General features: G+C 48.3%; 1 protein-coding gene across 2 annotated transcripts in view; it reads right to left on the reverse strand.

The window, feature by feature from the left end:
- Nucleotides 1–432: 432 nt before the first annotated feature.
- The window catches only part of TBC1D20 (TBC1 domain family member 20), a 29,105-nt gene continuing 7,091 nt past the window's right edge, over nt 433–22,446 (reverse strand). The window contains exons 2-9 of one of the 2 annotated variants that reach the window (XM_055266447.2): nt 12,408–12,593; nt 9,553–9,633; nt 6,016–6,202; nt 5,747–5,848; nt 4,405–4,546; nt 3,264–3,451; nt 2,706–2,997; nt 433–1,758 (exon numbers count right to left, since the gene is read on the reverse strand). In XM_055266447.2, the coding sequence (XP_055122422.2) occupies nt 2,742–2,997; nt 3,264–3,451; nt 4,405–4,546; nt 5,747–5,848; nt 6,016–6,202; nt 9,553–9,633; nt 12,408–12,593 (1,142 nt within the window). In that variant the 3' untranslated portion in view covers nt 433–1,758; nt 2,706–2,741. Of the gene's footprint in view, nt 2,998–3,263; nt 3,452–4,404; nt 4,547–5,746; nt 5,849–6,015; nt 6,203–9,552; nt 9,634–12,407; nt 12,594–22,446 lie in introns of both variants that reach the window. The other variant, XM_055266445.2, reaches the window with a different exon arrangement.

Genomic DNA, 22,446 nt, shown 5'->3' on the forward strand with positions numbered 1-22,446 from the left:
GCAGGACCCTCTGGAATGAGGGTCTCATGAGCTACAGTCAGATTAGAGTCTGGCGTTGAGCAAGTGAAATGCGGGCAGGAGAAGGTCACAGACAGAGATTCCGTTTTCTGAGGCCTGCAGTGCCCCAACATTATAACAAAGGGTTATGGGAATGACGAACCAGGAACTGTAGACAAAAACATCCACACACACACACGTATAAAATATCACAGTGCCCTGGGCAGCAGCTGGAGTGTGTGGGTCATAATTCTTGCAGATGAAACAGAAACAGCAAGACTGTAGGTACTGCCCAAGGTCTCCTAGCCAGTCAAGGCTGACCAGGAGTCCACAGACCATGGTACAGTTCTGGGCCTGACATGGAAGGTGGGAGCATCCAGATCAGAGATCATTCCCACTGAGCGGTGGCCAAGGACAGAATGACAGAAGAGGTGATTAGTAACCACATACGGCTGTTTATTTGATACAGGGCTCTGTACAAAATATTTACACATATTCTTTACAGAATAATTAAACCACCTGAAGGTAATTAGATAATGCTTTCTTCTCAATGACAGGGAGAATCCCGGTGTCAGCAAAGTTATAAAACAGATAAACATTCTCCTTCCGAGGCCACAACTCAAGCAAATGCCACTTGTTTCCTAGGATCTGAAAAGCTGTGGCCTTGGGACCCTGGTCACATGCACCTCCTCAACCCCATCAATTCCTTCAGTATTTACAAACAGGCTTGAGTGCTTGTGGAAGGAGGAGCAGCTGGTGCCACCCACTGAGATGATGACAAGAGGGCCAGCTTGCTTTGGGAGAGCACTGGGAATATCTGCCACATCATCACCTCTGGAAGAATTTCCTTTGCCCTGATGAATACACCACTGTCTAAATTAATCCATCTACATCACACTAACCCCAAGGTAGGGCTCCTGAGCCATGGACAATGATCCATCACTTTGAGCTTTTTTTGGTTTTAAAGTGCATAGTGGCCGGGCGTGGTGGCTCACGCCTGTAATCCCAGCACTTTGGGAGGACGAGACAGGCAGATCACCTGAGGTCAGGAGTTCCAGACCAGCCTGGCCAACTTGGTGAAACCCCATCTCTACTAAAAATACAAAAATTAGCCAGGCCTGGTAGCAGGTGCCCGTAGTCCCAGCTACTCGGGAGGCTAAGGCAGGGAGAATTGCTTGAACTTGGCAGGCGGAGGTTGCAGTGAACTGAGATTGTGCCACTGCACTCCAGCCTGGGCAACAGAGTGAGACTCCATCTCAGAAAAAAGAAAGTAATAATAAAATAAATAAAAATAAAGTGCTTAGTGTAACTCAGCGGACAGGGCTCCCAGCTGCTCTGGCTCGCCAGCTGCCTGGCATGTGGGACACCCTCCATCCTGCACACAACAGGCATGCAAAGAGGATCCAATATGGTGGGGTGGGGTGCTTCTGGTGTGTTCACTTTAAGAAAACACCTGCCAAGAGAGAAGAGTGCCCAGGAAAGACCAGGAAAATACAAGTACATGGCTGCTTCATACCATACACCCCAATTCTTTAAAGCAGCAAAAGGCACTTTTTTTTTTTCAGGCCAGAGTTAATCTAAAACAAACCTGGCTTTGCTTACACGGAAGCTGTCCCAGAAGGACTGAGTGATGCCTCTTGTTCCCTAAGGTCTGGAGAGTCTTTGCAAGTTTCCAATGACATTTCCAACCAGGCGGGAGAGACCAGCAGTTGAGGAGACAAATCAGACCCAAAAAATGACGCCAAGGTAATGAGTGGGTGCCTATGTGGCAGTAGGATGATTTGAGGAAAACAGGAAGAGAAACCGGTCAGAAAGTGGCACTTTGGAAGTGGAAAGCTGTTTGCAAATAGCAACTCTGGCTAAAGCGAAACGTTAATCAAGTAGAAAGTAAAATTCAGGATCTTACAAGCTCATCCTTCTGATGAGAACTATTTTTTTTCTGTGAAGGAACTATTATTACTTTAAAAGTGAGGGTAATTTACATATGGGGTGTATATATTCTAAAAATAGTAATAAAAGGACCTTTTATAAGCAATGTTATGTGGCTTGTAGAAGAAAACAGGGAAGAAAGAAAGGCAAAACTAGTCTAGGTCTAGGCCTTAAAAATGAGCATTCCTTCCCACTTGACTGGAAATGCCCATGTGATTTCTAGGCTGAAAATAGGTAGGATTTAACGAGTAACCTAGTTCCCTTCTGTCTCTGATTTCTGACCAGCTGATGGAGCTGCTAGTAAGAGGGGCCAATCATGCTCCCAGACGAGTCCTTTGGCCTCTTGCTCTCCATCCCAAGACTGACTCCTTCAGCAGCAGCCCCCTCCTTCTGTGTCCATCTGATGCAGGCAAGCAGGAGCAGTAAGAGGGCATCCCATGCTCCAGCTCACTTTCTACGGGGTGACTAGGAGGTTCCCGGTAACTAGGGAAGCCCAGGCCCAGCAGGTTGCAAAGGCAGCTGCAAGCTTCAGAAACCCACTTCCTCCAGCACCAGGGGAGGTGGCAGAGAGCCCATCCAAAAGCCCACTGGGAGGGGCATAAGATTCTGTGCCAGGCCCCCAAGTCCCCTCTGTGTCAGGTAGGCTCTGCTATTGGCCTCTGAAGTAAAGGCAAACACAAATGGGTGGGGCAGGGTGGCAGGAATAAAAAACTCTGGACAGAAACCCTTTTAATAAAGGAAATTCCACCCCTCCCAATCCTTCCATGGAAGGGTGAGACCTTAATGTGATGTAAGAGGAAGGTCTTCTCTGGCTTTCAGGGAAACAGCTGCAGCTGAAACTTAGGGGCCCATTCCAGGGCACTTTTCACCACAGCCAGTGCGGCCGCTCCAAGTGCCACTGTCAGCCCCATCACTGCCAGTTTCACAAAGCGGTTGGTCCTTGGCTTGGTCAGGACATCTTTTGTTCGCTCTTCAGGCCGCAGAAGTCCCCGAAACCGCTGCCGCAGCACCATATCAGGCCTCTGCTGGGCTGATGCCAGCTCAAAGTCTTTGAAAGTAGAGGCTGCCGTCCTGCAGGGGAAAGAGACGGAAGGAAGAAAGTGGTATGAAAGAGGAGGAGGAAAGCAAAACTACACCACATAGGCTGTGGGCAGAGCCTTTCATTGCTGGGAAAGCTCTTTTTGATAAAGACCCATACGTCTACAGTGGGGATTCCACTGGCCTAAGCTCAGATCTCTGGAAACATGCCCCAACCCTATCCCACCAGACACAAATCTTCCCTCACTTCTGCTCGTTTACAGCCACCCCCATTCAACCAGTGTCCCAGCCTTGCTCACCTCTCAGCTTGCTGTTGGGCGGCAGCCTCCCGAGCAAGTTCAGATGGGGGAAACTGAACAAAAAGGTCTCCTGCTCTGCTGATCAGTGTCTCATAGGGCAAGTCCTGAGGGATCTGGGACAACAGGTGGTGGACCGAGGCCATGTCACAGTCACAGTCCAGGACTTCCTGCTCGCGATACAACACAATCTGTGGGGAGGTAGCAAAGCCTTGCAGTCAGAGGCCAGACACACAGGGCCTGGGCCACCCGCACTCCATTATCCTTGGAGATGAATTTAAACTGGTAACAGATAGGACTCAGCCCAAATGTTCAGCAAACTCTTGTATCCATCAAAGAAGTAATAACATATATATGCTCAGTGCTACTCCTACTGTCTGGCCCTTCCTGTAAACTTCCACCACATGATATGAAAGGCTGACCAGTTACAATCTAAGTCCTTCAGGCATGCTGGGCTGCTCAGGTGTCCCTTTAAGTCTTGAAAGAAATGAAGGAGATTCTTTTAGGAGAAAGGAGAATTATTGGGAGATTCCTGGAGCTCCAGCATAGAAGAAATGGTTCAAAACAGTAGAAAGAACGGTCTGGCTCCCTTTAAGCATCTTCCTTCTGACTGTTGGTCCACAAACCCACAGATGCTCAAGGGACCAGTGGTCATTGAAGGACTTCCCTGAATTCCCATCTCCACCCCATCCCTCGAGGCCCTTCTACTAACTGGAGCCCCCACCCTCCACCACAAGCCAACCTCCCTTGTCTATCATGACACCAGATCTCTTCTTTTCTTAAATCTGGAGTTGGAAGCTTATACTACTATTTCCCTAATTGTGTTCATCAGCTGAACATATATTCCAGGCAATGTCAATAGGAACCCTGACAATTCACAATGCAGATTAGCATTTTAAAGGTTCAGAAGTGTCATGCAGCAAAAAAAAAAATCTGATTTTGTTTACACCCAGCATTTCCCAACTTACTATTTTTTGTGTGTGACACCCCCATTAATATTGCACAGAATGGTGTCCAGGGACACCAGCCTGGGAAGTGCTGTCTTTTGCATCTTTCCATAATCCCCAGGTTTCCCTTCAGGGAAAATGACCACAGTGGGATGGGTGATGGTGAACCCAGTTGCTGGCTCGTGGCCTGTACCTACCACGGCTGCAAAGTAAATGGGCATCAGTGGGTGGCAGGCCAGGAAGAAGTCATATAACCGCACGACGTGCCTGAAGTCAGACAGGACATGCCCAAACCAGGTGATGAGCCAGCTGAGGGCAAAGATGGTCCCCACCTCAGCACTAGAAACAAAGGAAAGTCAGGTGTCAGGTCCTGTGGGCCATCCCTTCCCTCTCTCTGGGCCTTACAGTGCTGGTGAGAAGGAAGCATTTAGGAATAGGATTTCTGGAAAATTCAGTTACCTAGGAATTCAGCATCTTCTCCTCACAAAATATTTAATACAAAGTCTTTAAGGTGTACGACGACACTAACACCACAACAGGGTCCTGGCTGCTTTATCTCACTGGGTGCTCTCCTAATGGCCAACAAATGTCAACTACAAGAACGAGAAGCAGTTGTTTTCAGAGAACTACGCCATGATTCTCCTTCTGAGTAAGTCTTACCCTTTTGGGGGGCACAGGTACATATTCCCAAGCCTGAAAACATGACTGCATTAATTTTTCAATTAACATGAGACAACTAAAATATCTCAAGACGTAGCTGCCAGACATGGTGAGTCACGCCTATCATCTCAGCACTTTGGGAGGCCGAAGCGGGTGGATCACCTGACATCAGGAGCTCGAGGCCAGCCTGACCAACATGGAGAAACCCCGTCTCTACTAAAAATACAAAATTAGCTGAGCGTGGTGGCGCATGCCTAATCCCAGCTACTTGAGGCTGAGGCAGGAGAATCGCTTGAACCCGGAAGGTAGAGGTTGCAGTGAGCCGAGATCATGCCATTGCACTCCAGCCTGGGCAACAAGAGCAAATACTCCATCTCAAAAAAAAGAAAAAAAGGCATAGCCATTACCTTTTAAAAATTTTTTTAAAAAAGAGGCATTGGCCAAGAACACATTTCCAACTAAACAGAGAAGAAACAAAACATCACATGGGATTTGCAAAAAAATATTTCTTCTCTTTGGTACTTGGGAAATAAAACAACCCATTGTTGGCCTTCTCCTTCTCGCCGCTGGATCCCACAGGACTTTGTGTTTCTCTTGTGGCAATAACCTCAATATCTTACCTTGGCATACATACCTTATCCACCTCTCCCCACTAGATGTAAACTCAAGGGATGGGCTATGTTCCCCAAAGAGCAGAGTCCCCAAAAATGCTCCAAGAACTGAATTACCCAGATTGCTGGTGACTGGAACAACTCGGGAGAACTTAACAAATCCACCCAAGACAATGAGGAAACTGTGCTCGGCTTGTGAGGAGTGTTTCGGGTGTGGGGGGTGTGGGCGTGTGTATGCATGCACACCGAAATGCAGACATATATGTACCTCTGCATGAAGTCATGGAGCTCTGGATTCACCTGGTCAATGATGGGCATCAGATAGTTTAATATATGCTTGGTGTTGTCCATTGTTGGATCCATAAAATCCCTGGAGGGAGACAATTCAATAAGCCTGGTCACCAAACACTTAGATCAGGGCTGGGGGTGGCGAGGGCTCAAACTCCTAAAAAAGCTGACCAGAAAACGGGCCAATGAGTTATCCCCAGGACGGCTAAGGAGTGATGCCCGTCCTCTCATGTTCCTCTCTACTGGTACCTGAGGTGGTGAGTAGATAATTTTTCTACCAGGGATGTTGCCAGCCTCTCGCCTACCACCAGCAGAAATGTGACCACAATGTCATGGTAGCCCTGGTAGTAGTGCAGCTGAGGGTTGCGCTCCAAGATGAGGAGGATGATGTCAATCAGTTCTTCCTGGAGCCCTTCTCTCTGTTCCTCTGGCATGCCTGGGGACAGGAACAGAGAGGAGATGCCTTTGAACATACCAAGCAGCTTAGTAAACAAGGAGGTCGAAGAAGGCCAGCAATGAATTTTCAGAGAAAAAAGGAAAATGAATTACAAATAATTTGGCAACGCATATCAAGATCCACTGTTGATACCACCTGGCATACAGGAAAAGGCAGCCGCTAGCTTTCCAGTGGGGGAAGCCGCAGACACCACCTTAACCAAGTTGCTGCAGTTAATACTGCTGGGACACAGTATTTAACTGCAGTATTTCAACTATGGGAGCCGCAGACGGCCTCTGCCTCCCGATGTGATGCACTGACAGAGCTCAGCATCATGTCTGCAGGATTTCTATCAACAACACACAGACCTCAATCTCACAATGAAGAAATACCCAATATACCCAAAGTAAGAGAAATTTAACTCTCATACAATACAAAGGAACTGTTCCAGATTAAAAATGGCTAAAGATATATGACGACAGCATGAGAAACACATAAATCTATATTTCCTTTTCCAGTGAAGTACATTACTTGAAGAAATGGCGAAATGTGAATAAAATCTGTGGATTACTTAGTTAATTATTTTTCAGTGTTGTTACTGATGTTGCTCAGTGTACTGTGATTACATGAGAGCCTTTTACTTAGGAAATATATCCTGAAACATCTGGGGTAAAAAGATGTCATGTTTACAACTTACTCTTAAATAGTTCAGAGAAAAAGTGTATGTCTATGTGTAAAGTGAAGGAAAGACAGAAAGCAGCTAAAAAAGCAAATGTAGGCCGGGCGCAGTGGCTCACGCCTGTAATCCCAGCACTTTGGGAGGCAGAGGCGGGTGGATCACGAGGTCTAGAGATCGAGACCATCCTGGCTAACATGGTGAAACCCCGTCTCTAATAAAAAATACAAAAAATTAGCCGGGCGTGGTGGCGGGCGCCTGTAGTCCCAGCTACTTGGGAGGCTGAGGCAGGAGAATGGCGTGAACCCGGGAACTGGAGCTTGCAGTGAGCTGAGATCGTGCCACTGCACTCCAGCCTGGGCGACAGAGCAAGACTCCGTCTCCCAAAAAAAAAGCAAATGTAGTAAAATGTGAAAACAAAAGGAAATCTGGGTAAAAGGTATCTGGGGAATTCTTTGTCCTATTTTTACAACTTTTCAGTAAGTATGAAATTATATAAAAATAAAAAAATTTTAAAGTTACATGGTCCCCTTTAAACCAAAGCAAATGTTATGGGAAAAACTGATCCTCTTGATCCAAAGATGTATTATAGCTGGAAATAGGGAAGCCTGTGTCGGGAGTTCTTTCAGGGAGTTCTTTCACTGCTGGAGCTAGTGCTGCCAGCAGTAAAAATGCCAAACCTTGGCCTTATGAGCCACGTTAGAAGAATGGCACATGCACAGCTTCTCCACACCATTAGCTTTTAGTTACAAACACATACTCAGAGAGAGAAAGCAGCTAATGTAAGGGCCCAAACTAAACCGGACAAAGGATTGCAGGTAAGAGCAAAACTCACCTCTTGCCCATGTTTACCCCACCCCTTCTCTTTTTTTTTTTTTTTTTTTTGGAGACGGAGTTTCGCTCTTGTTGCCCAGGCTGGAGTGCAATGGCGCGATCTCGGCTCACCGCAACCTCCGCCTCCCAGGTTCAAGCAATTCTCCTACCTCAGCCTCCCGAGTAGCTGGGATTACAGGCATGCACCACCACGCCCGGCTAGTTTTGTATTTTTTTTTTTAGTAGAGACGGGGTTTCTCCATGTTGAGGCTGGTCTCGAACTCCTGACCTCAGGTGATCCTCCCACTTCGGCCTCCCAAAGTGCTGGGATTACAGGCGTGAGCCACCGCGCCCGGCCACCCCACCCCTTCTCAAATAAAAAGCATGCCCTAAAAGATAAATAAGGAAATGAAGAAAACCCAGGGCTGCTGATAGGTGAAGCAGTGAAAGGAGTGAGAGTAAAAATTAAACCCTGTGTGAATTTTCAGCAGAAAAGCAGTGAGCCAAGCCCAGAAGACCATGAATGGAAAAAGAGTATGATGCCATATTGTAAGTTCAGCCTACAGAAAGCTTATCACAGATATTACATCAATGGAAGAGGAATAAAGGGTTCAGAGGGAAAACAGGTTACCTAGGAAAAAATGGGGGCTGGGCACGGTGGCTCTAGCCTGTAATCTCAGCACTCTGGGAGGCTGAGGTACGTGGATCACCTGTCAGGAGTTCGAGAGCAGCCTGGCCAACATGGTGAAACCCCATCTCTATTAAAAACACACACACACAAAATTAGCCAGGGGTGGTGGCAGGCACCTGTAATCCCAGCTACTTGGGAGGCTGAGGCAGGAGAACTGCTTGAACCTGGGAGGCAGAGGTTGTAGTGAGCTGGGACAGTGCCATTGCACTCCAGCCTGGGCAACAAGAGCAAAACTCTGTCTTTAATTAAAAAAAAAAAAAAAAAAAAAAAAGGGAGGCATCTGTCCTATGTGATCTCATCCAAACCAGCAGGCTAGGAAAAGGGAATGGACCATGGGCATGTGCTTTTATCAAAACCACGCTGGCAGGCTACTGCTACCTGGGGATTGCAAGAGTCTGTCCAGGGAGCAAGAATGCCAGCAGGAAAGCAGCCCCTTCAACAACAAAAGCCAGGCCAGAGCACAGTGCAGAAGAGGGAGGCAGCCAGCTTAGAGGCTCCTGTTCCCTTTAGCAATTCTCCTCTCTTCATGACCTAAAGGTGGAGTTGCCAGAGGAAGAAAAATAGGTCATCCATGTGAGGTTTGTTGCCCAGTTCCCTTCACTGTGAAAATTGAGACAACGGTCCTTCTTTTCTTTCTTCCTGAAATGAAGAGGTAATTTTAGGAATACATTCTTTATCTTTTTGTTTGTTTTCTTTTTATTTATTTATTTTTTATCTATTGCTGCTGAACAAATTAAGGAATATACTCTTACACAAACAGGGAATGGCCTCTCTTCCCTCTAAGGAATCTTACATATGTATGCGTAAGGTATCATTGTTTTTAAACCTAATTAAGATATTACTCATTCTTGTTGGTACCCAATTCCACACCAATCTGCTCTTTAACGCCAGACTGATGGCTCTAACAATCCTTATTAACTCCTTTTTGTGGCTTCAAGGAAAAACAAAAACCTCTTCTCTCATTCACCACCTCTAGGCCAGGAGAAATTATTTTTGGTTCAGGCTTTCACAGTGGGGGTCTGAAAGTGACCAGTCAAGAAAAGGATGACTCAGCAAAAGGAGAGTTCTGAAGGTCCCTGAGGAGGCAGGGTCCAGCATATTAGGTCACACGGTATGACCTGGAACAGATACAGTCTTTCCAAATGTGGCAGGACCAGGAGAGCTTCTCACCAGGAGGGAACCGCCGCAACGACCGCCGGACGTCCAGCAACACTTGTTGATAGTCCTTGCTCATCTGCCGTAGGTTCTTCCCTATTGAAGGAAAAGGAACGTTATTGCAGGAATGCCTGAGAAGCCAGACCAGAAGCAAAACATTCTGGAATGACACAAAAGGCCTAGAGGGCACATGTCAGCTTCTCCTGAAGAGGAGGATATGACTCAAGATACAACATTTGGCAGGGAATCCCCAGTTTAGTTCCAAACATTATGTTTCCTGCAACTCACAATGACCCTAAAAGAAGGGAGCACAGGCTGCCCAGGAGACAATACAGCGGGGTGGGAAGGACAGCAAAGACGTAAGGAGGCCAGGCGCCTCATGCAGAAGGCCACTGTGTATCACTGGGAACTGCTCTGAATTTCAAAGTCCACAGCTACAAAATGAGGATATTCCCTTCCAAGGATCAAATAAAATCATGAATGTGGGAACAACAGAGCACTGAAAAAAACCCTAACACCTATAAAGTTGTGGGAGCACCAAGCTGTTTAGAAAGGTATATTGAGACTCACACAATGAACCACCTAACATCTCTTGACCCAGCAATTCTAAAACTAAGACGCTGCAAAGAGGAGACAGTCCTTGTGTTCAGCTGCTAAGTCCAATACAGTGTGAAAGTAAGGAGGCAGTCTCTAGCTGTTATATATGTAACAAGTGTACATTTCCCCCAACCAAACCAAGTGCTGTATAATAGGCATACATTTCCCTCGCAACCCAAATCAAAAGCTAGTAAGGCTGGGCAACACTTCCTCACATGCAGGCTTCATGGTATAAAAAGATGAGGGGAGTTTGGAACCTGAGAGAAGAACATCACCTCAGGATTCAGGGTGTGAATATGGCACTGCCTTAGCCTTCCAACAAAAAGCTGACTGCTCTGAAGCAGCCAATTCCAAGGATAATAACAAGTGGCAACTCAGCACCTACTGGGTGACATCATGACACTGTGAACTTTTTGGTGGCAGAAGTCCTGTTTCAATCATCTCTAGTACCTGGCAATCATAGCACAACTAATATTTGCCAACTGAATGAAAGAATCCTCAGCACTTGGCATTTTGCCATGATGGCAGGAAAGCTACAAGGTGAGTGCACTGAGTGAATGACCAGCAGAGTGGATTCACTGTTCTACAGGACTTTTACTATTTTGAACTGCATTCCAAGGAACACTTTTTACCACATGGGTCTTGCACATTAGTTAGGTAACTCTCTTCACACAATTACAGGATTTTAGAACTCCAAAGGATCTCAGTATTTCCCAATAAAAAGAGAGTGTTTTCTTTTTCTTTGAGTGTCTCACTCTGTCGCCCAGGCTGGAGTATACTGGCGCAATCTCGGCTCATTGCAACTTCCGCCTCCTGGGTTCCAGTGATTCTCCTGCCTCAGCTTCCCTAGTAGCTGGAATTACAGGTGTGCACCACCATACTCAGCTAATTTTTGTATTTTTAGTAGAGACGGGGTTTCACCATGTTGGCCGGGCTGGTCTCGAACTCCTGACCTCAAGTGATTCACCTGCCTCAGCCCCCCAAAATGCTAGGATTACAGGCGTGAGCCACTGTGCCCGGACAAAAGAGGGTGTTTTTGTGTGTGTTTAATTTTACTTTACTTTTAGAGATTGGATCTTGCCATGTTGCCCAGGCTGGCCTCAAACTCCTGGGCTCAAGTAATCCTGCCTCATTCTCCCAAGCAGCTAAGACTACAGCCGTGCACCACCATGTCTGGCTAGTTTTTAAATTTTTGTAGAGACAGGGTTTCGCAATGTTGCCCATGCTGGCCTCAAACTTCCAGTCTCAAGTGATCCTCCTGCCTCAGCCTCTGAAAGTGCTGGAATTACAGGTGTGAGTCACCTTGCCCAGCCACAAAATACGCATTTTTTTTTTTTTTTTTTTTTGAGACGGAGTCTCACTCTGTCACCTAGGCTGGAGGACAGTGGTGCAATCTCGGCTCACTGCAACCTCCACTTCCCGGGTTCAAGCAGTTCTCTGCCTCAGCCTCCTGAGTAGCTGGGATTACAGGCACCCGCCACCATACCTGGCTAATTTTTGTATTTTTTTTTTTTATTAGTAGAGATGGGGTTTCACCATCTTGGCCAGGCTGGTCTTGAACTTCTGACCTCAAGATCCACCCGCCTCAGCCTCCCAAAGTGCTGGGATTACAGGTGTGAGCCACCACGCCTGGCCCAAAATATGCATTTTAAAAAAACACTTGCCAAGCAATTATGTAGAACAAAGCATATGCATTTTTAACAAACTCACTTGCCTAGCCAATATTTTAATCCCTAATAAAAAAAGAACTTGGCTTGGCTGGGTGTGGTAGCTCACACCTGTAATCCTAGCACTTTGGGAGGCCGAGGCAGGCTAATCACTTGAGGTCAGGAATTCGAGACCAGCCTGGACAACATGGCAAAACCCCATCTCTACTAAAAATACAAAAATTAGCTGGGCATGATAGTGAAAGTCTGTAATCCCAGCTACTAGGAAGGCTGAGGCAGGAGAATTGCTTGAACCCAGGGGGCAGAGGTTGCAGTGAGCTGAGATTGTACCACCGCACTCCAGCCTGGGCGACAGAGTGAGACTCCGTCTCAAAAATAAATAAATAAAATAAAAACAAATAAAAAAAGAACTCATTCCACTTTTGAATAAAATTATACGTACTGGTTTGGCCTTATTTTCAGAGTGGGCCCAAGCATTTCCTAAAACACCCTAGATTTATTCATATACCCTTGGTTTGAAAGGACCATAAAAATTAAAGATCCTGGAATTCTTTTCTCTCTGTCTCCTAGATAAGCTCCCCTCACAGCCTCCCCTACTCCCCTTACCTGATATAGGAGGTGGGTCATTGGCATTGATATTGAGGAGCTTGGGCCACACTTTTCGTCTGATCTCATCAGTCAGGAGCCCTCCTTCACTGATAGCCATGCGCCTAAGGGCAGCCACATCAGTGGGATCGCTGTTTAGAGCCTGGTGTATCTCTGCCACTTTCTTTTTCCTTTTGGCGTTAAAGTCTGAAAATAAGGATAGGGAAGAATTAGGCACACATTCAGCACGTGCATGTTTTCTGCCTAGGACTCAATCTCCTTTTTGATATGAGGTACAGGTAAGTATCTCCTCTTAGCTCTAAGACTGCCTGCTGGCATAAAGTCTCATAGCCAGATGTACTATTCATTTCGGGCCCAGTCTACCGGTCCTCATGGTGGGAGGCTTGGAGAGCCCATTATAAAACAGATTTTAAATCGCCGATTTTTAAAAAGATAGTCTCTTTTTATAGGTCTGAACCAAAAATCATAGGCACGGACTGGAAATAATTATTAGCTGTTGTTTTTAAGAGACAGTGTTGGCTGGGTGTGGTGGCTCATGCCTGTAATCCCAGCACTTTGATGGGCCGAGGCGGGCGGATCACGAGGTCAGGAATTCGAGACCAGCCTGGCCAATATGGTGAACCCCCGTCTCTCCTAAAAATACAAAAATTAGCTGGGCATGGTGGTGCTCGCTTGTAGTCCCAGCTACTCAGGAGGCTGAGGCAGAAGAGTCACTTAAACCTGGGAGGCCGAGGTTGCAGTGAGCCGAGATTGTGCCACTGCACTCCAGCCAGGATGACAGAGCGAGACTCCGTCTCAAAAAAAAAAAAAAGGAGCGCCTCTGCCCGGCCGCTCCGTCCAGGAAGAAGTGAGGAGCGCCTCTGCCCGGCCACCCATCGTCTGGGAAGTGAGGAGCGCCTCTGCCCGGCCACCCACCGTCTGGGAGGTGAGGAGCGCCTCTGCCCGGCCACCCACCGTCTCGGAGGTGAGGAGCGCCTCTGCCCGGCCACCCATCGTCTGGGAGGTGAGGAACGCCTCTGCCCGGCCACCCCGTCTGGGAAGTGAGGAGCGCCTCTGCCCGGCCACCCACCGTCTGGGAAGTGAGGAGCGCCTCTGCCCGGCCACCCACCGTCTGGGAAGTGAGGAGCGCCTCTGCCCGACCACCCACCGTCTGGGAAGTGAGGAGCGCCTCTGCCCGACCACCCATCGTCTGGGAAGTGAGGAGCGCCTCTGCCCGGCCACCCATCGTCTGGGAAGTGAGGAGCGCCTCTGCCCGGCCACCCATCGTCTGGGAGGTGAGGAGCGCCTCTGCCCGGCCGCCCCATCTGGGAGGTGAGGAGCGCCTCTGCCCGGCCACCCATCGTCTGGGAGGTGAGGAGCGCCTCTGCCCGGCCACCCATCGTCTGGGAGGTGAGGAGCGCCTCTGCCCGGCCACCCATCGTCTGGGAGGTGAGGAGCGCCTCTGCCCGGCCACCCATCGTCTGGGAGGTGAGGAGCGCCTCTGCCCGGCCGCCCCATCTGGGAGGTGAGGAGCGCCTCTGCCCGGCCACCTATCGTCTGGGAGGTGAGGAGCGCCTCTGCCCGGCCGCCCCGTCTGGGAGGTGAGGAGCGCCTCTGCCCGGCCGCCCCGTCTGGGAGGAAGTGAGGAGCGCCTCTGCCCGGCCGCCCCGTCTGGGAGGAAGTGAGGAGCGCCTCTGCCCGGCCGCCCCGTCTGGGAAGAAGTGAGGAGCGCCTCTGCCCGGCCGCCCCGTCTGGGAAGAAGTGAGGAGCGCCTCTGCCCGGCCGCCCCGTCTGGGAAGTGAGGAGCGCCTCTGCCCGGCCACCCATCGTCTGGGAAGTGAGGAGCGCCTCTGCCCGGCCACCCATCGTCTGGGAAGTGAGGAGCGCCTCTGCCCGGCCGCCCCGTCTGGGAGGTGAGGAGCGCCTCTGCCCGGCCGCCCCGTCTGGGAGGAAGTGAGGAGCGCCTCTGCCCGGCCGCCCCGTCTGGGAAGAAGTGAGGAGCGCCTCTGCCCGGCCGCCCCGTCCGGGAAGAAGTGAGGAGCGCCTCTGCCCGGCCGCCCCATCCGGGAAGAAGTGAGGAGCGCCTCTGCCCGGCCGCCCCGTCCGGGAAGAAGTGAGGAGCGCCTCTGCCCAGCCGCCCCATCTGGGAAGTGAGGAGAGCCTCTGCCCGGCCACCCATCGTCTGGGAGGTGAGGAGCGCCTCGGCCCGGCCGCCCCGTCTGGGAAGTGAGGAGCGCCTCTGCCCAGCCGCCCTGTCTGGGAAGTGAGGAGCGCCTCTGCCCGGCCACCCATCGTCTGGGAAGTGAGGAGCGCCTCTGCCCGGCCACCTATCGTCTGGGAAGAAGTGAGGAGCGTCTCTGCCTGGCCGCCCCGTCTGGGAAGTGAGGAGCGCCTCTGCCCGGCCGCCCCGTGTCTGGGAAGAAGTGAGGAGTGCCTATGCCCAGCCGCTCCGTCTGGGAGGTCTACCACGGAGGCCAGAAGCAATGTGGGGGCTGGACGTGGTGGCTCACGCCTGTGGTCCCGGCACTCTGGGGGGCGAGGCGGGTTGATCACTTCGGGCTAGGAGTTCGAGACCAGTCTGGCCAACTTGGCGAAACATGAAGAATACAACAGACAAACCAACCAACCAACTCAATGACAACAAAACAGGTCTACCCTGGAGTCATACTCTAATTTTTTCTATTTTCCTCCCTTTCTGATCCTTTATCCCACTTTCTTTTTCTTCCTCTTCCTTCTCCCTCTTCTTTGTCAAATAGAGGATTGAGTTATTATCACTGATCCATATAAAGTCCCTCTCTCATTTATTTTAACTCCCACCCCCCATTTCTATTCCCCGACTTCCCATGTGCAACCTTCCTAATATGTTTGATATGCACCTTTTTGTTTGTATGTATTTTTAGAAAATGTTTATTGTTTTTGTGTGCAAAAAAAATTAATAAAAAAATAAAAATAAAAAATAAAATTAAAAAAAAAAAAAAAAGAGAGAGACATTGTCTCTGTAAGTTGCCCAGACTGGCCTCAAACTCCTAGGCAAAACAAATCCTCCCACCTCAGCCTCCCAAATAGCTGGGACTACAGGTGCATGCCACCATACCTGGCCCAGAAATAATTATATGTACTTTTTTTTTTTTTTGAGACAGAGTCTCAGTCTGTAGCCCAGGCTGGAGTGCAGTGGTGCAATCTCAGCTCACTGCAACCTCTGCCTCCCGGGCCCCCGGTTCAAGAAATTCTCCTGCCTCAGCCTCCCAAGTAGCTGGGATTTCAGGCACGCACCACCACACCCAGCTATATTTTTGTATTTTTAGCAGAGATGGGGTTCACAATGTTGGCCAGGGTGGTCATGAACTCCTGACCTCATGATCCTCCTGCCTCGGTCTCCCAAAGTGCTGGGATTACAGGTGTGAGCCACCACGCCCAGCCTATATGTACATTTTTTTTTTCTTTTTTGAGACAGACTCTTGCTCTGTTGCCAGGCTGGAGTGCAGTGGCACGATCTCGGCTCACTGCAACCTCTGCCTCCCGGGTTCAAGTGATTCTCCTGCCTCAGCCTCCCGATACACTTAAAAAAACAAAAAAAAGGTAAGTGAGGCTGGGCATGGTGGCTCATGCCTGTAATCCCAGCACTTTGGGAGGCCGAGGTGGGCAGATACTGAGGTCAGAAGTTCGAGACCAGCCTGGCCAACATGGCGAAACCTCATCTCTACTAAAAACACAAAAATTAGCCAGGTGTGGTTGCATGCACCTGTAATCCCAGCTACTCGGGAGGCTGAGGCAAGAGAATCGCTTGAACCCGGGAGGCGGAGGTTGCAGTGAGCCAAGATCGTGCCACTGCACTCCAGCCTGGGCGACAGAGTGAGACTCTGTTTCAAAAAAAAAAGATAAGTGAAAAAAGAAATGTGTTAAAATCAGACAGATCTTGCTTGGTTCACATCCTGGCTCTGCCACTTATCTGATCCATAACCTTGGACAGATGACTTCCCTGCTCTGGGCCTCTGGACTTACACCCTCTTGTCAGGATAGTTACCATGGTACACAGTAGATACTTACTAAATATTAGTTCCCCTCCTCACTTTGAAACAACACGTATTTTACAAATCAACCTACAGATTCGAGGAATACAGATATTTAATTAGTACGTAATATGCAACGCACTAAGGAGAGATATACTGTGTAAGTAAGAAGCAAAGAATTACAACTACAATAAATGCTCAGTAAATTCAGGCATATCTAGCAGTTAGTGTCAATGTTTTCATAAAAGAATGTCTGTTCATTCTTAATTCCCAACTTCACAGAGCATATACAATCTCTTACTGTAACAATTTTTTCCTGTTGTTTAGATAGGAAAAATGCATGTCACCAAAACTCGATACTACATTGAAAACAAAACCACATGAAAAGGTCTCCTGTTACACGCTACTACAACTGGTAGAAACATTAGCATCACATAGAGATTTTTTTTTTTTTGAGATGGAGTCTCACTCTGTCTCCCAGGCTGGAGTGTAGTGGCACGATCTCAGCTGACTGCAACCTCCCTGTCCCAGGTTCAAGTGATTTTCCTGCCTCAGCCCCCTGAGTAGCTGGGATTACAGGCATGCAGCACCACGCTTGGCTAATTTTTTTTTTTTTTAGACAGGGTTTCACCATGTTTGCCAGGCTGGTCTCGAACTCCTGACCTCAAGTGATCCACCCGCCTCAGCCTCCCAAAATGCTGAGATTACAAGCATGAGCCACCACGCCTGGCCAACACAGAGATGTTTTCAAAACCAGAGTGTCAAAGGGTACTTCGGTTTCCAGTGTGGCTGGTGGGATGAGAGGCTGTGACACTGCATACAAAGGAACTGTTTCTTAAAAACCATAGTAAGTAATGTTTTAAGCATCTTACATCCTTATGTGATAGTCTGTTATTCATAGGCATTTTGCTATATTTAAATTACTTTTTAGGACTGGTCCCTGAGTGGTGCTGTTTACAACTCACTGATTACAATCAGTTATATTTCTTTGTTCCTTTTCCACCCCCACTGCTTCACTTGACTAGCCTTCAAATAAATAAATAAATAACTTTTTTAGGAAATTGGTTGGGAATTTGTGGTTAGTAGCTATCGTATCATTTTCCTATGTGAAATAACAGAGTATTGCTTTTTGGCCTTTTGGCTAAGATCAGGGGAGATAAAGGAGTAAAAGGCTCTGAAAGTTTGCATGCAGAATGTCTGCTTTTAGGGATGGCTTGCAGAAGTTAAATGGATGATGCCTGTATTTCGGTTCTTTCTAGTTGCCAGTACCATTGAGAAAATATGTCAAAAACACAAGAAATGTTACATAAGACAACAACAAACGTCACAAGGCAGTGGACTATAATTGTCAAAAAAGGCGCGTGCAGACAATAATGGCCAAGAGCTCAAAGAGACTGCAGTGGGGCAGGGCCAAGCTAACCTGAGAAGTGTACCTTAAAAAGGAAGAGGAGCAAAAGTCTCTTGACATGCTTAATTGTGATGTTTAATGGACATCCTTGCAGTAAAGACGACCTTTTTAAAATACATTCTTGGCCGGGGACAGTGGCTCATGTCTGTAATCCCAGCACTTTGGGAGGCCAAGGCAGGCAGATCACCTGAGGTCAGGAGTTCGAGACCAGCCTGACCAACATGGTGAAACCCTGTTTCTACTTTAAAAATACAAAAAACTAGCCGGGCACGGTGGCAGGCACCTGTGATTCCAGCTACTCAGGAGGCTGAGGCAGGAGAATCACTTGAACCCCCAAGGTGGAGGTTATAGTGAGCCAAGATAGCGTCACTGCTCACTGCACTCCAGCCTGGGCATCAGAGCAAGACTCTGTCTCAAAAGAAAAATAAATAAATAAATAAATTCTCTCGGCTTCAGACCTACCTATCTTTGGTCTCTCAAGTTAAACCCAAAGCAGCACCCATCACATCTGCCTTTTCTTCACTTTTGTCTCCTATTGCTTCCGGATACCTTCTTCCTTTTCCTGCAAAGCCCATTCTGCTGGAGTGGAAAAGTCTGATGCCTTGATGCCAGGGTCTTGCTCAGTCACCCAAGATGGAGTGTAGTGGCACAATCATGGCTCACTGCAGCCTCAACCATATATATACAGTTTAAATAAATCAATAAATCAATAAATTCTCCCTTAATGATGGTTTGAGCCTCACCACTTGATTAGGAGAATCAGCATAACCTGTAGAATCTTATTTGGAATTGAATTCTGTATTGTAATTTTGTTCCTGTTCATTTTTAGATTTTACTTTTGTTTCACTGTAAAGATGATGCTCTGTTTTAAATGTTGAAAGTGTACGAGCAAAAGGCCGGACGCAGTGGCTCACACCTGTAATCCCAGCACTTCGGGAGGCCGAGGCAGGCAGATCAAGAGGTCAGGCGTTCGAGACCAGCCTGACCAACATGATGAAATCCCGTCTCTACTAAAAATACAACAATTAGCCTGGCCTGGTGGCGCACGCCTGTAATCCCAGCTACTCAGGAGGCTGAGAGAGGAGAATTGCTTGAACCCCGGTGTCAGAGGCTGGAGTGAGCCAAGATCGCACAACTGCACTCCAGCCTGGGCGACATAGCGAGACTCCATCTCAAAAACAAACAAACAAACAAACAAACAAACAAACAAAAGTGTACGAGTTAAGGAAGCCAGGTACAATGGCTCACGCCTGTAATCCCAGTGCTGTGGAGGGCCGAGGTGTGAGAATCACTTGAGCCCAAAAAATCGAGAACAGCCTGGGCAACAAAGTGAGACCCTGCCTCTACAAAAAGTACAAAAAGTTAGCCAGGTATGGTGGTCCCCGCTACTCAGGAGGCTGGGGCGACAGGATCACTTGAGCCCAGGAGTATAAGGCTGTGGTGAGCTATGATAGCACCACTGCACATCAGCCTAGGTGACAGAACAATACCCTATTATCAAGGCACTGGACTTTCCCACTCCAGCAGAATGGGCTTGGCAGGAAAAGGAGGAAGGTGTCCTGGTGATCTGTCTCTAAAAACAAAAACAAGGCCGGGCACGGTGGCTCATGCCTGTAATCCAGCATTTTGGGAGGCCAAGGCGGGCAGACCACCTGAGATTGTGAGTTTGAGACCAGCTTGACCAACACGGAGAAACCCCATCTCTACTAAAAATACAAAATTAGCCAGGCGTGGTGGCGCAGGCCGGTAACGCCAGCTACTCAGGAGGCTGAAGCAGAATCGCTTGAACCCAGGGGGCGGAGGTTGCGGTGAGCTGAGATTGCAGATTGCGCCACTGCACTCCAGCCTGGGCAACAAGAGCGAAACTCTGTTTAAAAAAACAAAACACACACACAAAAAAACAGGCTGGGTGCAGTGGCTCACGCCTGTAATCCTAGCACTTTGGGAGGCCGAGGTGGGCAGATCATCTGAGGTTGGGAGTTCGAGACCAGCCTGACCAACATGGAGAAACCCCGTCTCTAATAAAAACACAAAAAATTAGCCGGGCATGGTGGTGCATGCCTGTAATCCCAGCTACTCGGGAGGCTGAGCCAGGAGAATTGCTTGAACCTGGGAGGCAGAGGTTGCAGTGAGCCGAGACCATGCTATATGCCACTGCACTCTAGCCTGGGCAACAAGAGCGAAACTCCGTCTCAAAACAACAACAACAACAAAGCAGCCAGGGACGGTGGCTCACGCCTGTAATCCAGCACTTTGTTTTTTTGTTTTTTTTGTTTGTTTTTTGAGATGGAGTCTCGCCCTATCGCCCAGGCTGGAGTGCAGAGGCACAATCTCGGCTTACTGCAACCTCCACCTCCCAGGTTCAAGTGATTCTCCTGCCTTAGCCTCCTGAGTAGCTGGGATTACAGGCACGCGCCACCATGCCCGGCTAATTTTTTTTTTTGTATTTTTAGTAGAGACAGGGTTTCACCACGTTGATCAGGCTAGTCTCGAACTCCTGACCTCGTGACCTGCCAGTCTCAGCCTCCCAAAGTACTGAGATTACAGGCGTGAGCCACCACACCCGGCCTATCCCAGCACTTTGGGAGGCTGAGGTGGATGGATCACTGAGGTCAGGAGATTGAGACCAGCCTGGCCAACATGGTGAAACTCCATTTCTATTAAAAATACAATAATTAGGCCAGGTGTGGTGGCTCACACCTGCAATCCCAGCACTTTGGGACACTGAGGTGGGTGGACCATGAGGTCAGGAGATCGAGACCATCTTGGCTAACATGGTGAAACCCCGTCTTTACTTAAAAAAATACAAAAAAATTAGCCAGGCGTGGTGGCGGGCACCTGTAGTCCCAGCTACTCGGGAGGCTGAGGCAGGAGAACGAGGTGAACCTGGGAGGTAGAGCTTGCAGTGAGCTGAGATCACACCACTGCACTCTAGCCTGGGTGACAGAGTAAGACTTCGTCTCAAAAAAAATAAAAAATAAAAAGCCAGGCGCGGTGGCTCACGCTTGTTAATCCCAGCACTTTGGGAGGCCAAGGCGGGCAGATCACAAGGTCAGGAGATCGAGACCACGGTGAAACCCTGTCTCTACTAAAAATACAAAAAAATTAGCCAGGCATGGTGGCGGGCGCCTGTAGTCCCAGCTACTCGGAGAGGCTGAGGCAGGAGAATGGCGTGAACCCAGGAGGCGGAGCTTGCAGTGAGCCGAGATTGCGCCACTGCACTCCAGCCTGGGCAACAAAGCGAGACTCCGTCTCAAAAAAAAAAAAAAAAAATTAGCTGGGCATGGTGGCAGGTACCTGTAATCCCAGCTACTCAGGAGGCTGAGGCAGGAGAATCACTTAAACCTGGGAGGTGGAGATTGCAGTGAGCAGAGATCATGCCACTATACTCCAGCATGGGTGACAAGAGCAAAACTCTGTCTCAAAAAGAAAAAAAAAAAGGCAGAAAGAACATGGATTCACCTGCTTATACAAGAAAAAAGGAAAAAAAAAAGTATACGAGTTGCCTTGTTACAATAAAACTAAATGTGTATACACACAAAGGAAAGGGAGGACATTCAGGGGCTGGGATGAAGGGTACAGAAGAAAGGCCAGGAGATATGGCCCTTCCATTTGACAGTAAATAGACTAATTAAAAAATATTTATGTAGTATATATTAGGTGCAAGGCACCCCGGTTCATGTGGAGTGGAAGATATCACCAGAAGGTAGGGCAGATTTTAGAAAGAACTAACAGAAGGTACATTAGGTTTTAGAAGGGACACCAAGCATCTTCCCCAGCAATGTTCTAGTCTGAGACCATAGTAAGTCTACAAACTGTTTCTATGACAAAGCTGTACATTATTGTTATTTTATTTTTATATTTTGAGACAGAGTCTTGCTTTGTCTCCCAGGCTGGAGTGCAGTGAAGCAGTCTTGGCTCACTGGAACCTGTCTCTCTGGTTCAAACCATTCTCAGGCCTCAGCCTCCCCGGTAGCCAGGATTACATGTGCATGCTGCCACCACGCCTAGCTAATTTTTTGTATTTTTAGTAGAGACAGGGTTTCACCATGCCAGGCTGGTCTCGAACCCCCGACCTCAAGTGATCTGCCTGCTTCAGCCTCCCAAAGTGCTGGGATTATAGTCATGAGCCATCACATCCGGCCCTTTATTAACATAAATTAAAGTTGGTACTAATAAGTCACAGGTGAGCTACCTATGAGACCTGAAACAGAAAAACCACATAAACAGAGGCACTAACTGGTTTGGAGCCATGTGCAATTGCAGGTGCAGACAGAAAGATACTAGAAGTAACTTTTCACCTTGGTAAACCTGTCCTCCTGGCTTGACTGCTGTTTCCTGGTAACCTAGTAGGGTGACCACTTGTCCTCGTTTGTCTGAGATCTTCCTGGTTTATACCTAGAGTCCTGGCACAATTGTTCACAGCAAACCCTTTCTGCTCCCTGTATTCTCAAATATGTCCCAGTTTGGAAGCCAAATTAAATGGTTACCCTACCTAGAAATCATTAAAAATAAAACCCCTTCTGGGCATGCCTATAATCCCAGTGCTTTGGGAGGCCAAGGTGGGCAGATTACCTGAAGTCAGGAGATCAAGACCAGCCTGACCAACATGGTGAAACCCTGTCTCTACTAAAAATATAAA

Source organism: Symphalangus syndactylus, chromosome 24, assembly GCF_028878055.3.
Source record: "Symphalangus syndactylus isolate Jambi chromosome 24, NHGRI_mSymSyn1-v2.1_pri, whole genome shotgun sequence".
NCBI lineage: Eukaryota > Metazoa > Chordata > Mammalia > Primates > Hylobatidae > Symphalangus > Symphalangus syndactylus.